The sequence below is a fragment of the Apis florea genome, unplaced genomic scaffold (assembly GCF_048593485.1).
Source record: "Apis florea isolate Af1SG1 unplaced genomic scaffold, ASM4859348v1 contig_3517_pilon, whole genome shotgun sequence".
NCBI classification, from domain to species: Eukaryota; Metazoa; Arthropoda; class Insecta; order Hymenoptera; family Apidae; genus Apis; species Apis florea.
In genome coordinates, this window is record NW_028256778.1 from 2,233,514 (window position 1) to 2,253,897 (window position 20,384).

At 24.9% G+C, this 20,384-nt stretch overlaps 2 protein-coding genes across 8 annotated transcripts; one reads left to right on the forward strand and one right to left on the reverse strand.

Annotated features, from left to right (window-relative positions):
* The first annotated feature begins 216 nt into the window (after positions 1–216).
* On the forward strand, positions 217–11,327 carry LOC105736974 (synaptic vesicle glycoprotein 2B). Of its 7 annotated transcripts, none has more exons than XM_012493948.3 (12): positions 217–1,091; positions 1,199–1,255; positions 1,314–1,475; positions 2,932–3,094; positions 3,194–3,315; positions 4,918–5,156; positions 7,883–8,052; positions 8,125–8,299; positions 8,370–8,487; positions 9,562–9,721; positions 10,795–10,922; positions 10,990–11,327. In XM_012493948.3, exons 1-12 carry the CDS (start codon positions 1,046–1,048, stop codon positions 11,064–11,066), a joined length of 1,617 nt encoding a protein of 538 aa, XP_012349402.1. In that variant the 5' UTR covers positions 217–1,045; the 3' UTR covers positions 11,067–11,327. The 7 variants fall into 7 exon arrangements, 6 of the variants coding, with proteins under 6 accessions (XP_012349402.1, XP_086770035.1, XP_086770034.1 ...); XM_086913909.1 differs by having other exon boundaries at positions 421–1,091; positions 3,194–3,311; XM_086913908.1 differs by having other exon boundaries at positions 647–1,091; positions 3,181–3,311.
* A 6,540-nt stretch (positions 11,328–17,867) lies between these two features.
* On the reverse strand, positions 17,868–19,995 carry LOC105736972 (UPAR/Ly6 domain-containing protein bero). Its single transcript, XM_012493940.3, has 3 exons — positions 19,650–19,995; positions 19,028–19,213; positions 17,868–18,901 (listed from the first exon to the last, which is right to left on the reverse strand). The coding sequence occupies exons 1-3, from the start codon at positions 19,708–19,710 to the stop codon at positions 18,687–18,689; spliced, it is 462 nt and encodes a 153-aa protein (XP_012349394.1). The 5' UTR covers positions 19,711–19,995; the 3' UTR covers positions 17,868–18,686.
* Positions 19,996–20,384: the final 389 nt, after the last annotated feature.

Below are 20,384 nucleotides of genomic sequence, written 5' to 3' on the forward strand. Positions count from 1 at the left end.
GAATCTCATCGACGGATATTTCGCAAAAAAACGTGGAAAAAAAAATATTACGATAAAAATTAGAAGAAATACACAAAATAATTCGCAATAATTTGCTCGCTCCCATTTGCAATGATAATTGAAAACAACATCGAAACAACTTGATCATATCGGGTTCGAGCAAGGCGAGTGAGAAAACTCGGCCGTCACTCCTTTTGTCGCGGATCTGTTCGAATTAGTTCCATTCCCACCGTTTCCCGCGGCACACGTGCCAACGTTGATATATCAGTCTCCGCTCCCTTCCGGATAAAAAAGTATCTTCTTATTGATAACATCAATAATAGCACACAATCACACTCTATTACGAGCAACCTGTTACAGACGCGCACGGTTATCTTATCGCGAATGGAATAGAATATCTCTCGATCGAAAAGATTCATCAGTTTAGATCCGATTTAGATTCGCTCTCGTCGGTGTCCTCTCGTTTCCCTCTCACTGCCTTAAAAACCCCTACCTCGCGACCTACTGTGTCACAGCTAAACTTAGTTAGTTTTGAAAATTCGCCGGTCCATTCTGCCGCAACCACCGTCGCCTCCACCTCCTCCACCACGAGGCAGCGAGGTCGCAGCGGCCGCCTCGATCATCGCCGCGATCGTGGATCGTCGTTATAGTCTATCGCCGATATCGAGGAACGGTTTAACGCGACGCTAAACGAGAACTCGCCGAGCGGGCCATAACAATTGAATCGTTTGACCCGTTTTAATTGGCAAGTTACACCGCTGCGAATGGGATGCTCGCCAGTAAACCGAGCTCTGACTAGTTCACAGTGTCGTGGATCCTATCAGAGGGGAATCATCGAGCGCGTTCGTTAGTTTCGCGCGAACTAGTTTTCTCGACTCGAGGACAAAAAAAAAAAAAGAAAAGAAGAAGAGGATCGAAATAATAATTCGCGACGAGTAATTCCTCGAGACTTCGTTCATCGCTGATTTTTTAGCGTCACGACTCTCTTAGATCGACTCTTCTTTTTGCTTTCAACTGGTGGTACGCGCATGGTAGACTCGAGAAAATGATGAGGAACGATGGAAGCAACGGGAAAATTTCAACGATAAGCGGTGAGGATTCTTCTTTTTTTTTTTTGACGCGAGTCAAACTTGCATAACCGCGGACAGTTGTTGCGCAACGTGTTGCTTATGTACGTTAGTTTGTCGTGGTTTTTCAGTGAGGACCGAGGACACGGATGAAACGGCGGACATCGATAAAGCGATCATGGCGACAGGTCAGAGATTCTCGATTCGAAGGTTTCGTTTCGATTAAGCATATCTGGTTTCCAACAGGCTACGGCAAGTTTAACGTGTTGCTGTTCCTTGCTGCGCTGCCGGTCGCGTGGGCCGGCATCTTCGACACCACCACGACAGCTTTCATGATTGCTTCCGCCGAATGCGATCTCCGGCTCACTTACTTTCGCAAAGGTGTTCTCGCCGCCATTCCGTTTTTAGGTACGATTTCCTGTCCTCGAGGTCCTCTCCAAGTTCACCCTCGACGATCGATAATTCGTTCCAAGCGATTTTTCACATGGCGATTCGCGTATTTATGCACTTGCTCGATCATTATTTTGCATATCGATGGATGTATCACGATTATACGCAGTCGAGTGTGAAGTGGGTTGTATAGATGCTGGAACGTGTTGCAACGGAGGGATCGATTCAAACAATGGGTTTAAGTTAATACGATGTTGGAACATCATCCCAGCGTCGCGAGACATTGGATTTAAGTCCATTGATTCCTCCGTTGCGATTTGTTTCAATGTCTGTGAATCGTTTAAAATATTCTCAACTGGTGTCTCGATTAATTTTCTAACACTTTTCGTATTGAATCGCTCTATGAATAAGTGATTTTTCAATGCAAATGTTAATCATTTTGGTTTGAAATAATCGAGGATATATCTTCGATGGAAAATTGAAATATATATATATATATAATTTTATATCTTACGAGAATTGCCATGTGAAAGAGATATAACAAGAATTGTTACAACATGATGCGTATCGATGTGTTTTACGAAAAATAATACGTTATTTGTCTTACGAGAAACAACAAGAAATGTCATCTGCTATTACGAATCAATTTAAACAAATTTTATTTGAAATTGTAAGAAATAATTTAGAATAAAATTTAGAATTTAATTTATTTCGACTCGTTATTTGCAATAATAATAGTATTTTGTCAATTTATTTGAAATAATAGCTTTTTCTGGAATAATTAGTCAAATATTTCATTCTTTACTTTCATATCTCAGAAAAGAAATAATTATCAAAGTAATTCTAAACAGAAATTATGATATATACGATTATATGTACGAAAATTATTCATTTATTAATATCAATTTAAACTGTGGATAATTGTAAAACATTATTTAAAATAATATTTTGAAATAATCTATTCTATCACAAAAAAAATCATATTTGAGTAAAAACTAATTATCATCATCTCACCAAGAAAGAGATAAAATTTTAACGTTCGCAGTAAAAATTAACACATTATACTATAGAGAGTGAAATATTTAAAACTTGCCAGCTAAATTACGTGTTGCAAATTACGTTTGACTTTCAAAAAATATAAAAGCAGAGGAAATAAAAACAACAAATTATTTAATTATCAATTAACTAACTTTAATTACAACAAATTCGGTGGCAAAAAATGATGCTTCGTTGCCTCGTTTCTTCTTTCACGAAGAAACAAGATATTTTGAATCATTCCATGAAGATGATAATACAATTTAAACAAGTCAAAGAATCGAATACGAATATTCCTCTTTCAAAAATAATCGATTTACGAGAAATAAAATCTCTCCCTCTCTCGAGATTCTTAATCAAATTCAAATTTGTTCTTTTTCGTAAGACAATTCGTGTCGCTTTTCGTAACGCACGTCGGTATAATCTCGAACGCACATAGGGATGGCATTGACCAGCTTCCTGTGGGACTATCTAACACCGTACATCGGCACGCGAAACTTATTCGTCCTCGGTCTCCTGGCGGACTCTGTCCTAAACATACTTGCCACCGCAATCAATTCCTACTACGCGTTTCTGGCCATCAAATTTTTCAACGGTGTTCTGTGAGTATCACCCCCCTCTCCCCTCCGCCCAGCCGTATCAACCCTCTTCACTCGTCCGACACGCGCCAACTCAAGTTATCCGAGAGGTACGAATTTCAGCGCGGGAGGCCCGTTCTCGATGGTGACGGGATACCTGTCCGAATTTCACTCGGCAAAATACAAGGCGAATTTTACCAGATGGGGAGGTCTCGCTGTGAACGCGGCCATCATAGTCCCGGCAAGTAAGCAATTCCTTTTCTCCGCCTTGTTTCTCAATTAACTCTTTGGGGCACTCTGATGGGGTAAAAAAGAAATGTTCCGCCATTTTTTCAAAAGAAATCTTGGCATCGTTAATCTGACCTTTGATCGTAAAATCGAAGGATTAATAGAGGTTAGAGTTCTTTCTTATTTCATTGTTTTTTAAATGTTTAGAAGAAATAATAGGTATACGTTTAATAATTATAATATTATTTGATAAGGGTGAATAGATATAAAACGAAAAGTAAAACTTAGGCTTAAATGGTAATGAAAATTAATATATTCGTTGGAGGATATATTTGTTGATTGAAGTTTGAACATTATATATTAATTTCGAAGTAATAACAAAATTTAGAAGGTTTGATGTGAGAAGAAAAAAAAATTGATTCCAAACTTTCGATAATGTTACAGATATTTAATTATGTTATAGATATTTAATTATTGTACATATAGCTATTATAAAAAATTGTATACCAATCCCTATATATTATTTATTATATTTTATTCTGCAATGGTAGCTTAATTGTTTAAATAAAAAAAAATAGTGAATTATACGTAAAAATTATGTATAAAATAATGAAGAGATCGAATATTTTTCCAGAATGGAATATTTTTCATTCGTATATAAATATTTAAATAACTCGAAGCAATTCGTAACATTCGTTGGTTTCATTTTTTTCATTTATGTATGACTAACATATGTTTAATATACGAATAGAAAAAACATATAGACGTTAGTTTGTTCATTGTAACTCGTCTAAAGCGGTGGCAATTTACATTAACAATTACAAGTGTTAATATATTTGTGCGACGCGATTGAGAAATCGATTCTAGAAGCTAAAACAAAGAGAAAAAGTTGACAAAAGTCGACCAAATATTGCAACTTATTTATTAAGTCATAAGCACATCAAGATTGCGTTAAATGGAATGAAATGGAGACGAGATGGCGTGACAACGTGATGAAGACAGATTTATTCATCTATCTCTGTCCAACAAATATATTAACACGTTGTATATAAAATTTTTATATCCTCTTTTCCTCTTGCAATCTTGTGCCCCAAAGAGTTAAAGTGCCAGAAAAATTTCGTGCGGATTTATTTATACAATTTTTGAATTTTCTTTTGAAATTCTTCGAAATTCTATAAGTTTATGAATTTTAATCAAAAATAAATTAATCGTAGTTTCGATCTCACTATCGTGAATTGAACTGCTTCTTTCGACAAGAAAGTCGGATAAAAATGAGCTATAGTCATAAAGAATATATCTCCATAAATACTACAAATAATTTTTGATGCGTCTATCGCTCTATTTCCAAGTTTAAATTATTCATAAAGATACAAACGCAGTAATTCAATTTTCTCTTCGCTCGCAATCTTTATCCTTACGTAAATAATGGATGAATAGAAGCAATATTTCATAAAATCTATTATCTTTATATACGTATTAGATTTACAAATTATCCATATAAGATTCGTCTTCGATTTAATTGCTGGCAATAAAAATCGTACGAAGTTTTTCCGGTATAACCTAATAATTTCCTGTTTTTCTTCGCCGATTCTGCCGATCGAACGTTCGTTTCTTTACAGTAATCGCCTTCCTCATCTCTCCTTTGTCGTTGAACGTCAACGTGTTCAACAAACGGTACACCACTTGGCAGATTTACCTGTTGATCTGTTCGATCGTTCCGGTTTTGGGCCTCGTTACGGCTAGCACACTGCCCCAAAGTCCGAGATACCTTGTGAACATTGGTAAAACCGATGAAGCTTTGAAGCTACTCAGGACAATGTACTCGATGAATAAAAAGAAGCCTGCCAACACGTTTCCGGTGAGATTCGAATTTTCCTTCCTGTTAAAGATAGGATAAAGATCGGATCGAAATTCTTCGAAATTTAAAAAATTTCGAGTTTTCGAGTTCTTGAAACAATTTATTGTTTTTTAAATGAGTTAAAAAAATGTAACGATATGAATTTACAACGAGAATGTTGTACTTTCATCGTTAATTGAAAAATGAACGAATTAGAATCTTTTCGATAAAAATTATTGACGAAAAATTAAATAAAATTAATTAAAAAAAGGAGTAATCGATTCTCAACATCGGGGCACAAATAAATAAAACTTTTAGCAAAAATTTAATTTTTATTGAAAAATCGTGATAATAGAAAGTAAATCGTGCAATGAAAAATTTTTGGACAACGATAGATTTTTGAACGAATATCGAAGCATTTTTTTTTGTCGAAAATTCGATTCAACGAATATAATACGAACGAATATATAGAGACAAAGAGTAAAGATTTCATTTTTATTTAATTAATACCAATCTAATTGCATTTGTATTTATGTTTTAATCTCATTTTAATTAATAACGATTAATCCATTACAATCATATATATATATACATACAAGGAGAAGAAAATAAAGTAAATAAAATATTTTTATATCGAAAAGATGGATGATATTATTATTGATTGCTTTTTGAACGTAAATTCGATTCCAAAAGTCAAAATTTGTGATTGATTCTAAATAAAATAAATACTTTTTAAAAGGAAAAAAAGTTTCGATGAAATTTGAGTTTCGTGAATTTGAAAATCAAGTTTTGATTGATCTTTGTTTCTTACATTACCCATTATATGTTATAAAAGTGCATATACAGATGCACGACATAGTGTGATATACATCGCATTATGTGTTGTCATCGCGACAACAATTACGACAGAATCAAATTTGGTGACAGAATACGTTATTAACTACAGGAAATTAGAATGATATATATGTCTTAAACTAAAAGAACATGAAGTAATATTGGCAGGAACGAAGAATTATTTTTAATGAAGATATAAATTGTAAAATAAATAAATGAAAACTTAAATCACGATAATTAATAAATTTAAAAATAAATTGATAATTCAAATGAATAAATAGAGATAAAAAGAGAATAGAATGAATATAAAAGAAGAGAAAAATTCAAGTGACAATATTATAAATTAATATGATTTTTATCTTTTCATGATCAAAGTTTTTAAGTATAAGAACTTCTTTTTATAAATTAAATTAATAGAAACCTATTTTTTTAAGATGGTCTTGTAAAGAAGATATAATACATTAAAATTTTAAATCGATTTCAAAGAAATTATTATTTATTTAATAATTAGTTACCATTGAAACGTTAACAGTTAATTAATATATTTATATTAAAAACAGAAACAATTTGATATATTTTTCTAATTAAGCAAAATTTTAAAATTTCTTTTCTATATCTAATTATATAACATTTTTCTTTTTCTATTAAATCATATAGAATTCTTTGCAATTAGTTTAAATTTTACAATTATATCATTTGTGATTAGATTGGATCAACAACAATTTTAATACTTATTTTTATAATTGTTCTTATAAATGAAACACGATGCCTTTGAAAAAATAATAAGTTAAATTGGAATTAAAAAGGTTGAAACAATCATATATAGTATATACAATAAATATATACAAAATATTTAATATATCAATAATTTGTAAAAATTACTTTTAATGTAATATTAATTTGTTATTCTTTCAAAAGATAGCAAGTAGTATCATGTTTCACTTACAATAGTTAAGAACAAATCTTTGTCCAAGAACTACAGATCATAAAATTTCAACTTAATAGTAGAGAACAATATCAGTTACAATCGCGTACAAAAAATTATTGCATTGTTGCCAATGTTGCAAAATGAAAAACATCTTTACGAACATCTTGTCTATATTTCATAGATAATAAAATAAACTATAATAGATTTCAATAATGTTTATATTTATGATAATTCAGAAAATAGTCGCAGAAAAAAAGATTGATCTTTTAAAAATTATTTTTAATCCATAATTCCAATTTTTTATTTTCAATTATTTTTGAATTTTTATACTTTCCTGTAAGATGTACAGTATTTACATAACAAAATGATTACCATATTGGTTGAATTAAATTAAAAAAGATACAATGTTATAACAGGATATTTAAATCTGAATATTTCAATTCTTAAAATACAAGATGTCAATATATTTAATATATTTAAGAGTTACGTGGTAACATAATTAATCGATACTTTTGGAAAATTGATTTTAGAAAGCAAAATAAATACAAAAGTTGATAATAATAAAAATATCGATTAAGGCTTATTCTTTGAGTTATTACAAGCAATTTAAATTCGCGACTTACATTGACGAAGATAAAGCTGTTTCGATCTATCATCTATCATCAATTGCTTATAATTTAATAAATAAGCCTCAATAATCCGTCTTTATGCGTCAACTTTTTCATTTATCCCGACTTTTAAAATCGAGCATACTCCGCAAATATGCCACACGAATATTTCAACATAGCAATTAAACGAAATTAAAAATTATATTCTTCAGAATTCTTATAAAAGAATCGTATAAAAGTTTTTTTTTTCAATTCTCCTTTCGTACTTTTATACCTTAATAAGTTTCCAGATAAGTATCGAGCATGCAATTAATTCAAAAATTTCTACTCAGCTTTACTCCCTTCGTTTGCCCCCTTTTTTTTTCACCCCTTTTCAGATTAAAGCATTGCTCGTATGGGAGAACACACCGCTATCTCGTCACTCCTTGTTCAAAGCGAATTCCGAAAAAATACGGCTCGCCTATTACAACACCAAACTTTTATTCACCTCCCCGTATTTGCGCGCCGTTACTTTCCTCAATTTTCTTCAATTCGGCAGCATGTTGGGGTAAGTTTCTCGACGCCAAAGCGCAAATCCCGCATCTCTCGGGATAAACACGTCCGATCTCTCTTCGCTCAGATTCAACACTATGAGACTCTGGGTACCGCATCTATTCATCATCCTGAATAATTTCGATGACGAGAGATGGACCAAAGACAGAGCGCCGACCATGCGCGAAATGTTGGATCGTCGTATGTCGGTGCCAGCCAGGGACTACTTACATTGCCCAGATTTCGATAGTATCTGCTTAACGGTGAGGGGAAAGTCAATTTTCGAATATTGAAAATTCTTCTGTAACTAAAAAGTATTTTTTTTTTTTCCAGTGGAAAATCAACGCTGTGATATATCAAAATTCCGCCATTATCGCGTTGTCGGCTGTTACGTTCTCGTTCCTCGTTGGATTTATAACCACTTCGAAATTTAGGAAGAAAGCAATCATGCGTAAGGATTTAATATATTTTCGTTCATCACTTCATTCGTTGCATTGCGTCGATTTATGACGCGAAAAATGGGCAAAATTTATTTCAAATGATAATTTAAAGATGATTATTTTAAATAAGTTTGATTGGTGTTTGAAAAATAATTTATTTCTATTAATTATAAACTATAGTTTCGAAAGATATTAATTTTGATGAATAAAAAATTTTCGACATTTTATATTGAGTGCTGCTTATTCGAATTTTAATAATTTAACAATCTTCACTGTACTAATAGTCATTGTGTTACGTGGAAATAGCGATGATTATATCTCATATTTGTAGAATGTCCTGTATATACACGTATATCTATAAAATTTATAAAAATCTATAAAAAATCTGATCATTCGTCCTCAAAAAATCAAACAAATTTGATTTATCAAGTGCTAAATAAGATATTATAATTAAGATATAATAACTGAAATAACTGAACATATTATATGGAACATTCTTGATATTTCAGATTGATTATTAGATCATATAGATTATATAGATTGATTATCATTTAATGACAATTTCTATACTGAAGACAGTTATATTATTGTATTGTATTGAATAGATAGAATTCAATATATACTGAAACTTTTTTATTATTATCTTGAAAAGAATAATAGATATCCAAAAAATTGTATATTTCCATGTATCATTCTTAAAGAAAAGTTTTTCACAACTTATTTCAATTAAGATTATATTTTTTATTTGATGAATTGAATTTTTTCGACAAAATGAATATTTAGAAAAATAAAAAATTGAAGAATTAATTATCTGTAATTTCGAAATTCATAAATTTATTTCTGAAGTAACATGAAGATTAAGTATTAAGCAATAAATAATAATTTATTTCATGAAGTAATAAATAAAGCATATTAATTTATTTCTAAGTAAATATGAAATATCTACTTCATGTAATTTGGAAAATAGATCATTTCTCATATAATTTTGAAAAATAATTTGAAAATAATTTGAATTTCTTTTCCCTCAAAACGTCCGAATCTATGCTAGAGGATGTTTGTTGGTTAACAACTTGTTTCTATTGCAGTTATCGCTTTCCTTATATCCGTGATAAGCAGTTTCGGAATGAACTGGGCACAATCTCCTCCTTATATGCTGACATTTGCAGCCGCCATTATCGTAACGACAAGAATAACGGGTAACATCGTTACTGCTGTTAACATCGACATTATTCCTATTCCATTAAGGTAATGCTTCTATTGCAAATAATAACCAGACGAATATTTATTATATATCTTTTATAACTTTGGATTCTCTAAATTCAGTTGATAAAAATTTCTTCTTGCAAATAAATCGAAATTTAATTAGAATAGACAATAGATATTTATACAGACAAATAATTTTTATTTTATTGGCCTTAATTTAAAAATATGATTTTAACTATAATTTTGATCAAAGAAATTATTACTTATTTTTCTTTTTATATTTTATCATATATTTTACAATGGTTTTTAACTAATGTCATGCAAGAGACATATATGTCAATAATTTATATTTAATATAATATTTTATATTTAAAAGAAACCCAAATCATTTGTCAGTAAAAAAAATGTTGTAAAGTAGCAATCATGTATTGATCAAAATTAAACTTAAAATTGCTCATACTAGTGAATCTTTATCATTTATAAATAGAATAATCATATGTTATTTAATATAACAATTCATTTTCAATTGTTTTAATATAATTGATATCTAGTTGATTTTTAAGATAGAATAAGAGAGAATATATTAATTAAATTTTGAAATTATAAAAATATTTTTCAAAAACCAATGAAAATATTTTTTTGGTATATCATTAATTTTTTAAAATTAATGTTAGAGGACAAAAGATAAGAGGTTCTAAATTTTTAAATTTATAAATTATCTTTATGGTATTTTAGAATTTTAGTTAGCCAATATATATTTATAGAGAAATTGAGAATCACTGCCTTCATATCGTATCTTTTTCATTCATGTATTACTAATATTTTTATTTTTATTACTACTTTTATACGATAGTTTCTAACATTTGAGTTAACTTATTATTTATCTAATATCTTTAATCAATATATTATCTTTCACATGTTGTTCCATTATTTTTAAACTTAGATTTTTTGTTGCTGTGCAGTTTTCCAAGTAAATTTAAATTTTTCTAGTAAAATAATTTTGAAAATTAAAACAAATCGTATCTCCTTTGCATACTTTCGCATCTTAGTCTCCTCTTGCTTCCAATTGCTATTGCTCGCATTCATAAATACAATAATCAACCGTTTTAACGCAGGTCTACCAGTTTAAGCATACTAGTCACCGTTGGAAATGTAGCAGCTGTTTTAGGAAATTTTATATTCTCCGCGCTATTAGAAGTGGAATGTTTAATCGGTTTCATGGGAATAGGTTGCCTGTTATTCGGTGAGTTAACAGAGAAATTAAAAGCAATGTATATTGAATCTCTAACTTGTTTATCTTCTCTATTTAGCTTGCTTTTGCTTGTCGTTCTTTCATCCAAGACCGGTTAGACCGTTAGAGAAAAGTCACATTGTATCCAATCCGTAATGCATTAACGAAACGAAACGAAAGGAAAGGAAACGACGCACACTCTTCACGGCTTTCCAAGTTCGATACTGTGAGAAGACAGCCATATTGTGTGCAACTGTGATATCTTTGCAATCCGTTTCGAAGTTCTATTCGGAGCCTAGATAGATCGTATTTTTCCATCCACGTTCCTCGTATCGTACAAATCGAACGATTTTAATTTGTTTATATTATGTAAATATAGAATTATTAAGAAATATAGTATTTTTCTAATTCACTGTATTCCATTTTTTTTCTATCACATCCGAATTCCTTAACAATCCCAATCCAAACAACTAATTTAACACTTTTAGGAGGATTAAAAAAAAATATTCCAAATATTCTTTTTACTCATCCTTAATTAACCTTGAAAAATTAAAATAATTAGAAATTTGAAAAACTCTATTTTTATGTATATAATTCTATTTCAACATAAAATTTTTTTATTCTAAAAATATATACTGCAAAAAATTAAAAAATTTGATATATATCGTACATAGATTAAAATATAGTCAAATCCAAAAAACATAAAAGATGTATTGATATAATTTTTGGTTTTTATCTGGAATAAAATCTGAAATAAAAGAAAAAAATGTTTTATTGTGAATGTATATTGAAATGTGTTTACATTATTATTGTTTTTTTTTAAAATGGTTAATTGAAAATATGGTAGAGGAAAACGTTGTATTGTTTTCTGCAAACATAATGATTCATATAATATTTTTGTAATTGTATTTTTTTGAAAATTTCAAGATGATCTTTAATTTTTTAAATGTAGTGTTGTAAATTTTTTTATATCATGCTTCAAAACAAATTCAAGCACTGTCAGTTTTAAGATCGTATAAGAAATAAAATTATTTTCAAATATTATCTTTTAAATTATCTTTGTACTACATATTTATATTTTTTTACATTTGCTTTTTATAAATGTATGCATTATCCATAATTGAAAAAAGAATGGTCATTTTGCAAATTTTATAATTTCATTCAATATTTTACATGTTCTATACATGAATTCTTAATTTATTTACTTAAAATATACATTTAAATATCGCATAAACTTTTTTTTAATATATTGAGATATTCAACTTATAGAGATAATCAATTTTTTGTAAAAGAATTTTTATTTTTTGAAAAATGTATTATAATAATACATAATAGTACAATAATACTAATAATAAATATTTAAATATTATAAATAATACATATATATCTTAATATTTTTGTAAAATCATTATCACGTTTTATTATTATCATTATTAATGACATTTTTTTTTATTCTAATAAATAAAAGCGGTTCTTTTATTGTATTTTGGAAATTTCAAAAAAGAAAATGATAATGAACAAAAAATAATAATTTTATTTAAAAAAATTTGTATTTATAAAAATTTTATAAAATTATAAAAATTATTTTAATAAAAAAGTGGTTAAATAATCAAATCCATAATAAAACAAGGAAAAGTAAAAATAAACATTGTTCTTTTCAAAAATTAATTTTTGATAGTAAATAATTTTGTAATACATTCTTGTATTTTTTTGCCTGTATTTTTCCTATATTTCATGCAAAAGTATAAAATATTTCATTCATTTGAGATCATGATTCCATGCGCCTAGAATGCATCCATATTATGAATGCAAGAATCAAGTTTGCTCTATTATAAATGTATATAGACTTACATATGCAAAGTATATGCAAAGTTACGTTATATATGTACAGAGTGGTCCAATAACTTTGATCACCTTGAATATCCCCATCATTCTTAGACATATGGAAATATAAATTGATTTGAATTTCAACGTAATATCGATACAAATAGATAACATTTCAAACACCTCTTATAATGTAAACATACTTGTTTTATTATTTTAAGTAATAAAACAGTACTTATAAGTATAACACTTATATTACACAACTTTTTATAAATATTGTTTTTCATATCTCTGAAAAATGTACACGTGCAAGATGATTAAACTTATTGGGTTACTTTGCATTTTTCGAACAAATAATATTCTTTAAAGTCTGTTGAAGTAATAATGATAACTGCTATGTAAACTAAAAATCATCGAATCACTAAAACATGTAATTAGCATCTTCATTTAAAAAAATATTTTAGCAATGCATGTCACATACTTCTTGCTTCCAAGAATTATATTATTTTTTTTAATATTTTAGAATAATAACTTATTGGGATTTACTCTTTAATAGAATTAATCAATAATTTAGAAATAAGGAAGATATTAGATAAAATAGCTTTATCATTATAAGAAATATATAGAGATTCTCAGAGATTCTCATCTTAGAATCAAAACTATTTTGTTTCTCATCTGTAATGACATGTCTCTATACATTGTTTCTGGGTCATTATTCTATTAATTTTTCTAATTTTTATTCATTTTAACTGAATAAAAACCTTTTTATCATCTATAATAAATTATTAATTAATATTTGTAATGTGATGCATTTTTGTTTTTTATTTCAAGAATTCTACGTTTTTGTTATTCATTATATTTAAATTGAAATGAAAATTAAATTTTAAAATCATAAATAAAATATAAAATAAAATACCTTAATGTAAAATATCTAATTGTAAACAAAGTGTGTAATTACATGGTCTTAAAATATACATATAATTATTTTTATATAAATTACATGTAAAACAAAATAATTAAAGAATCATTATTTTACAATTAAATAATCAATTTTAAATGTAAAAAGTTCTTTTTATTAAAATATTAAAAATGAATTTATTTTACAATTTTATAAATAAAATATATTTTTTAAATAATTAGAAAAGATATTATTATATTATTTGAAATTTACTTTATAATTTATCATGATTTTATATAAAATTCATGTTAAAATTGTAATATGATATTAATTTCTGACGATTTAAATGAAAAAAATTCTGGTGCAAAAATACATAAATAGTATGTATATAATATACATTATAGATAATATATCAACGATTTAAATAGAATTACTTATCTTTATTATTTATTTTCGAAAACAAAAATAAGTTATATTATTAGAAGAGATATCAATAATGGAAGAATATATTTTTTTTTTTTTTACTCCAATTAATAGAATCGATCGCACAGTGATAAACACAAATAATATAATCATGATAAAAAGATATTAATTTTTGAAGATATTTTAATTTCAATTTTACAATATTTATAATGTATTTTAAATGTAATATATTATATTAAAAATGAAAAAAAAATAAAGAAAAAAATTTTTTTAAATTTATATATTTGTTCTTTTTATTTTGAATAATTCAATTATATAAAATTATGTAAACATATTTTCAAAATTAATTTTTTTTTCTTCGTAAATAATTTTATAATTTTTTTTATAAAGTATTATTTATAAAGTAAATTAGCTGCACTTATTAATGTATTAAAATAAATAGGATTAATATATATTTGTAAGGTTGTATTTGGAAGTCGATTGTAAAGATTAAAATAAATGTAAAATTTATATTTAAAAATGTTGTTGTGTAATAAATAAATTAGAAAAAATTTAAATTTGCTTTAAATGAAATGAGACCAAGACAATACGAAAAATATAGCTATCTCATTGTATTTATGTCTTACTTTATTTAATACAAACTTCCAGTATATATTTAAATTATATCAAATTACATGTTTATATCTCATTTTCAATTATTTAATAATAATTCAATAAAAATAAAACAAATAAATAATAATTGAATATAAATTGAATATGATCAATTCTTTTTTTTTTTTTATTTTTTTAAATGTAACGCAATCAATCGTTATAAAATAAATAATATAATTCAATAATTTTAATTATAAAATAGATTTATTTAACTTATTATTATTTAATAAGATATTAGATTTACAATTAGAAAAATATACAACACATAAGATTGATTGCCATTTTTAAAAAATAGTATTTAGTATTTTTACTACTTTCTAGATTCCAATATTTAGATGATTTAATTTAATTAATTAAACAATAAATATTTCTTATATTTCAACTGTCATCATGTTTATGTTTCAACATCAAGCAATCATTTTGAGTTTCTAAGAGTTATGGATCTATAATGTGATGAGTAAGTCCAAAATTAAAAAGAAAAAATTTTTGTTATATCTTATATATTACAATGAATCTTAAAATTAGAAAAAAAAACAATAAATATTAAAGAAAAATGATTTTGCTCATTAATATCTAAAAAATAATTTTCATTTTGTCGAAGTGTTTATTTTTAAATATTAAATATCTTTTAAAATATGTTATTCATTAAAAGAAATATTGAATTCATCGAAATAAATTTTTCATAAGAAATTATTGTGATAAACAGTTTTTATCTTGAATTAAAAAATAGTCCGAATATTTTTGTAGTAAAAATTTATCTCTTTTTTATTTTTTCTCTTTAGACAATTAATTAAATTAAAATTTGTTTCTGATTTTTATATTATGTTTTAATATATTGCAAAACATTTTTAGTTTTTTTTATTATATGTTTGTTTTAAATATAAAATATAAACATTAAAGTTATATCAATGTTTAATATATTTTTGATAATTAAGTATATGATTTTCTCAAATATTTACAGATTATTTATATGATTTTTATAAATTAAATGACAATATAATAAAATTTTGTAATAATCTAAAATTAAATATTACAATATTTATTTATTTAATACTAAATATTACTATTTAATTAAATATTAGAATATTACAATAATTTTCTTTTTAATCTAATTTTTATTTTTATGTATATATATTATTTTTAATTAATATTACACAATTATATCTGTAATATTCTGTTGTGTTGTTTTCATTTAGTAAAATGAAACTATATTTTATTAACTTTTTTTAATCTTTTCGAAATCATTGGGCATTTGATATTAAGAAAAATTGATAAAACATTAAAATCATTAAAACGTTAAAAATAATAATAAAAATATATTTATAAAATAATAAATATACTTCATTATAAAATTCTAACTAGTATTTTATTTTTATAATTTCTCAAAATTCAATTTGTTAAGAATTATCATATTATTAAAGATTGATAATTGTACAATATTGCGAAAGATTGATGGAAAAATATTTTTTAAAGAGATATGAACAAACTATTTTTAATCGATATTAACAAATGATAATAACAAATGATAATAAGAATATGAAATATTTATCTAATAATAAATCTTATAATGTCTAGAATTTAATACAATAATATCCCGATTAACGCTCAAGATATGTTCTTAGAAGACAAAATATTAAATGAGATTACCTTAGTATGTAAACAAAGATAAGAAAACGATTAAGGAAAAAGAAAGTTTTACTTTAATTTTAAGTTATTTTTATCTTAACTTTTCTAGGATCATAATCTGATAATCCTTATAATTTATTAATTAATAATCTTAAAAATCTTATTTTTATAATTAAATGGATTTAGATAGATTTGTTAATAGTTGAAACTTATAAATACTAATTATTATCAGATCTTGCGATTATAATTTTTGCAGTCGTTTCATATTTTCCATATTATATTTTATATTATTTTAGAAAAATTTTTTTTAAACTTTATCGCATGAAAATAAACATTTGTAAAAAATTCACAAAGATTTTTTCAAAATAAAAAAAGAAATATAAAAATTATTATTTTTAATTATAATGATTAAATGATCATTTTATTGATAAAATAATAAATAAGTTAAATCTCAAAGCAGAATAAAAGGAAATACTAAATATCTCATATTTATTTCTTTTAATCTATTTTTTAAATTGTGTTTATTGCTATCTGGTTATTCAAAATTGATAACAATTGAAATAAAATATTTTTAAAATTCTGAAAAAAATATTTTATTCACGGAAAACTTTCAGTACATAAAAATGAAAAAGTCGAACAACTTGTCACATTTTATTTCATAGAATGTCATAAAATCATAAAGGAATATAAATCAATATATATATGTCAAAATTTTTGAAAGTTATTCAATTTAAAAAAATTAAAAATTATTTAAAAATGGCGTATGTTGCGTGTCTTCAATGACACAATTTGACAATACTCAATGACAAATCAATGACAACATTCTTTCAAATCTAATATCAAATTAATGTTTTGAAAAACTATTATATCAAAAAATATTTTCATTCATCAAGATAATATAATGTTTAATTTTGAACATTCATTATAACAGTAAATTTAAAGGAATCAAAAGCAATTAATCCATTGTGAAAGTTAATGTTAGTATATTTAATTTTATTATTTAATTTTTTCTAATTAAAAGTAAAAAAATTATAAATAAGAGACATTTAAAGAATACAAATTATTTTTATTTTTTAAAATATACTATAAGATCACAAAAAATTAATGATTTCAAAGATTTGACAACCTATATTTACTACAGAACTATTGTGTGCATTTCAATATATTGAATATTTTATTTAATTTTTAAATGTAAAATTAAATGTATTTCTAAAACTATAAGTTGTTTCAAAAAATATTTAATATCTAATGTCGAAATCTTTCTCTTTCTCGATACTTCTTTACTTCAAATACCTTTTTTAATTATTTGCAAATAGAATGGAACTTTGTGAGTAATTTCGTGAAACTCTTTACATCATTCTTTATAGTTTATACCACATTATTTAGAATTTTGATATTTCTTAGCTTTATCTCACATATTTTAATCTTATTATCTTAAATGTAATATTCATTTGTCCAACATTCTCATATTTTTTCATTCATTAATTTCACTACATAATATAATAATATATATACAATGAAATAATATATACATATATAAAAAAATCTCTTTTATTTACATTTAATTATAATACATTTATATTTTTAATTAATTTATTTAATTTATCACTTTTTTATCAGATTGACTTATAAAAATAACATAAAATGAATTGATGTTTGTGTCATACATTAATCTTAAATATAAATTTTATATAAAACATATTTAATATGGACGGATAATTATGTCATATATTAATTTTAAATATATATAAATTTTTTATAAAAAACATTTAATACGGACGGATACTTGTATTATATATTGATCTTAAGTATAAATTTTATATAAAACACTTAACTATTTAATGTATAATGATAAAATTTCATTACACAATAAATGAAATAATACTATTTCTTAAATAAATAAAAAATATTTAAATTACATTATTATGTTATATGTGGAAATATTTTTTTTGTACAATAGAATGATGATAGTTTGAGATATATGTGAAATAGTTTTATTGTTATAATAAAACTATCCTATATAAATATATTCTAATTATATTGTAATTATATTGTAATTTTTTCAATATTTTTTAAAAAATATTTCTTTATCTGAACAAGTATAATATATATGTTCTTATTAATAAAATGTTTTAATAGTGACAAATTTATGATATAGGAAATTATCTTTTCATTCTAAAGTACATATATTATTAAAATTAAAGATAATTATTTTAATATTATTTAATTATTTAAATATTTTTTGAAGTCAAAAAATATAAAAAAATATTAAAAAATATTTAAATAATTAAATATTTGCGAGCATGTATAGATTGTCGTCTTCGATATATTTTATATACTTATATTCTCTATTTTTATAAGAAAAATATGGTAATTGGAATACCAAAAATCAATAAAATGATTATTGAAAATGATGATAATGTTGATGCTCCGTTACAAGAATTTTCCGAACAAGAACATTCTTCCCAGTACACTCCATTTTCATAAACTCCCCAGTTACAAACACCCGTAACTCCGGTACTAGATACTGAAGCACATCGACGGATCACCTGGCGCCATCTACCATTCCCTTTAAAAATTAATTTGAATAATAAATTCATTGAAATACAACATGCAAATTAATAATCAAATGAATACAAACGATATAAGAAGTTAAATAATATTTTTAAATAAAAAAAAAAAAAATGAAACTTACAGATAAAACCACGAGGACTCTGATGTGTTATTTTAACACAGAATGTACCGGGCATGTTTGATTCTTCACTATTGCATTCTACAGCGATATTCTTTTCTTTGTCAAATTTTGTATATGCTCCACATAAATCTTCCCCTTTAGGGTCAGTGTCACTACTACATTGATAACAACGGATGGCTTCAGTTCCTAAAATTTATTCATATAAATTAAAAACAAATCGAAATTAATAATATTTTATAACCTCAAATTAAGCATAACCAATATTATCAATTTTTTATTCTTTAATAAATTTATTATTATGAATTCTTATTATTAATGAAATATTAATATTGTATTAATATAAATTATTATTATTATTGATTATAATAATATTATTAATATATATAATAATATAATTAATAATGTGATCTATAATAATCCATTAATAAGAAATATGAAAAAAGATTTTTGTTTTAATAATTATTAATATTATTTAATAATTATATTTAATAATATATATAATAATATATTTTTTTTCATCATTTTCAAAACAGTACATTTTCATTCTGATAAATAAAATTCTTTTCTCACTTTTCTCAATATAGGGATAAATCTATATAATTATTATTCGATATTTACTCACCTACTATTATAAATAATAATAGTAAATAGAGATATATTGTTTTAAATAAATACGAACACATATTTAATTCAAGTAATAATATATCTTGCAACACAATTTACTGTTCGTCTGCGATAAAAAGGCGTGGCATCTGTTTACATCTTCATTCTAATTAGATTCCCTTTCTATCAAATATCTTTAAACTATTGCAATTCATGCAAATATTTTATAGTACTTTTATGATTTTGATGTATGAAATCTGCAGATTTAATTTCTCATTAGTTTATTATAAAAGAAATTAATTTATAGTTTATTTTAAAATTTCTATGTATATTATACCTTAAAGTTTCTAAACTAAAGGTACGTTTTCATGCGACAATAAAAATCATGATTTGTGATGATACTATATGCATACATAATAAACTTAATTCCAATGCTAATTTAATTAATTAATTTGTGTTAATGACAACACGACACCTAATTTTCATCTTTAATCATATAATACATTTGTATATAAAGTTAGATAATTATATTGATATAAAGATAAAATTATCTATGTGATATTACGTATTGGCAAAATAATAATGAAAGTTTTTTTCTTCCAAACTAATATGAATATATTTACGAAATGTAATTTAATTACTGTTAAATTTAAAATATATATTTGATTTTATTTTATTATCTATATATATTTTTAATAATTATATACTCTTATTGAATAAAAATTTAATATGGATGCAAAGTTTTTCGATTCAA

Bases quoted from the DNA above. Each gene is read 5' to 3' on its own strand.
- LOC105736972 (XM_012493940.3), bottom strand. From the start codon at position 19,710: ATGTGTTCGTATTTATTTAAAACAATATATCTCTATTTACTATTATTA. The intron at 19,214-19,649 runs GTGAGTAAATAT...AATAAATTTTAG, and splicing joins ATTATTATTTATAATAGTAG to GAACTGAAGCCATCCGTTGT. The intron at 18,902-19,027 runs GTAAGTTTCATT...TAATTTTTAAAG, and splicing joins GAGTCCTCGTGGTTTTATCT to GGAATGGTAGATGGCGCCAG.
- LOC105736974 (XM_086913905.1), top strand. From the start codon at position 1,046: ATGATGAGGAACGATGGAAGCAACGGGAAAATTTCAACGATAAGCG. The intron at 1,092-1,180 runs GTGAGGATTCTT...TATGTACGTTAG, and splicing joins GAAAATTTCAACGATAAGCG to TTTGTCGTGGTTTTTCAGTG. The intron at 1,476-2,931 runs GTACGATTTCCT...GAACGCACATAG, and splicing joins CGCCGCCATTCCGTTTTTAG to GGATGGCATTGACCAGCTTC.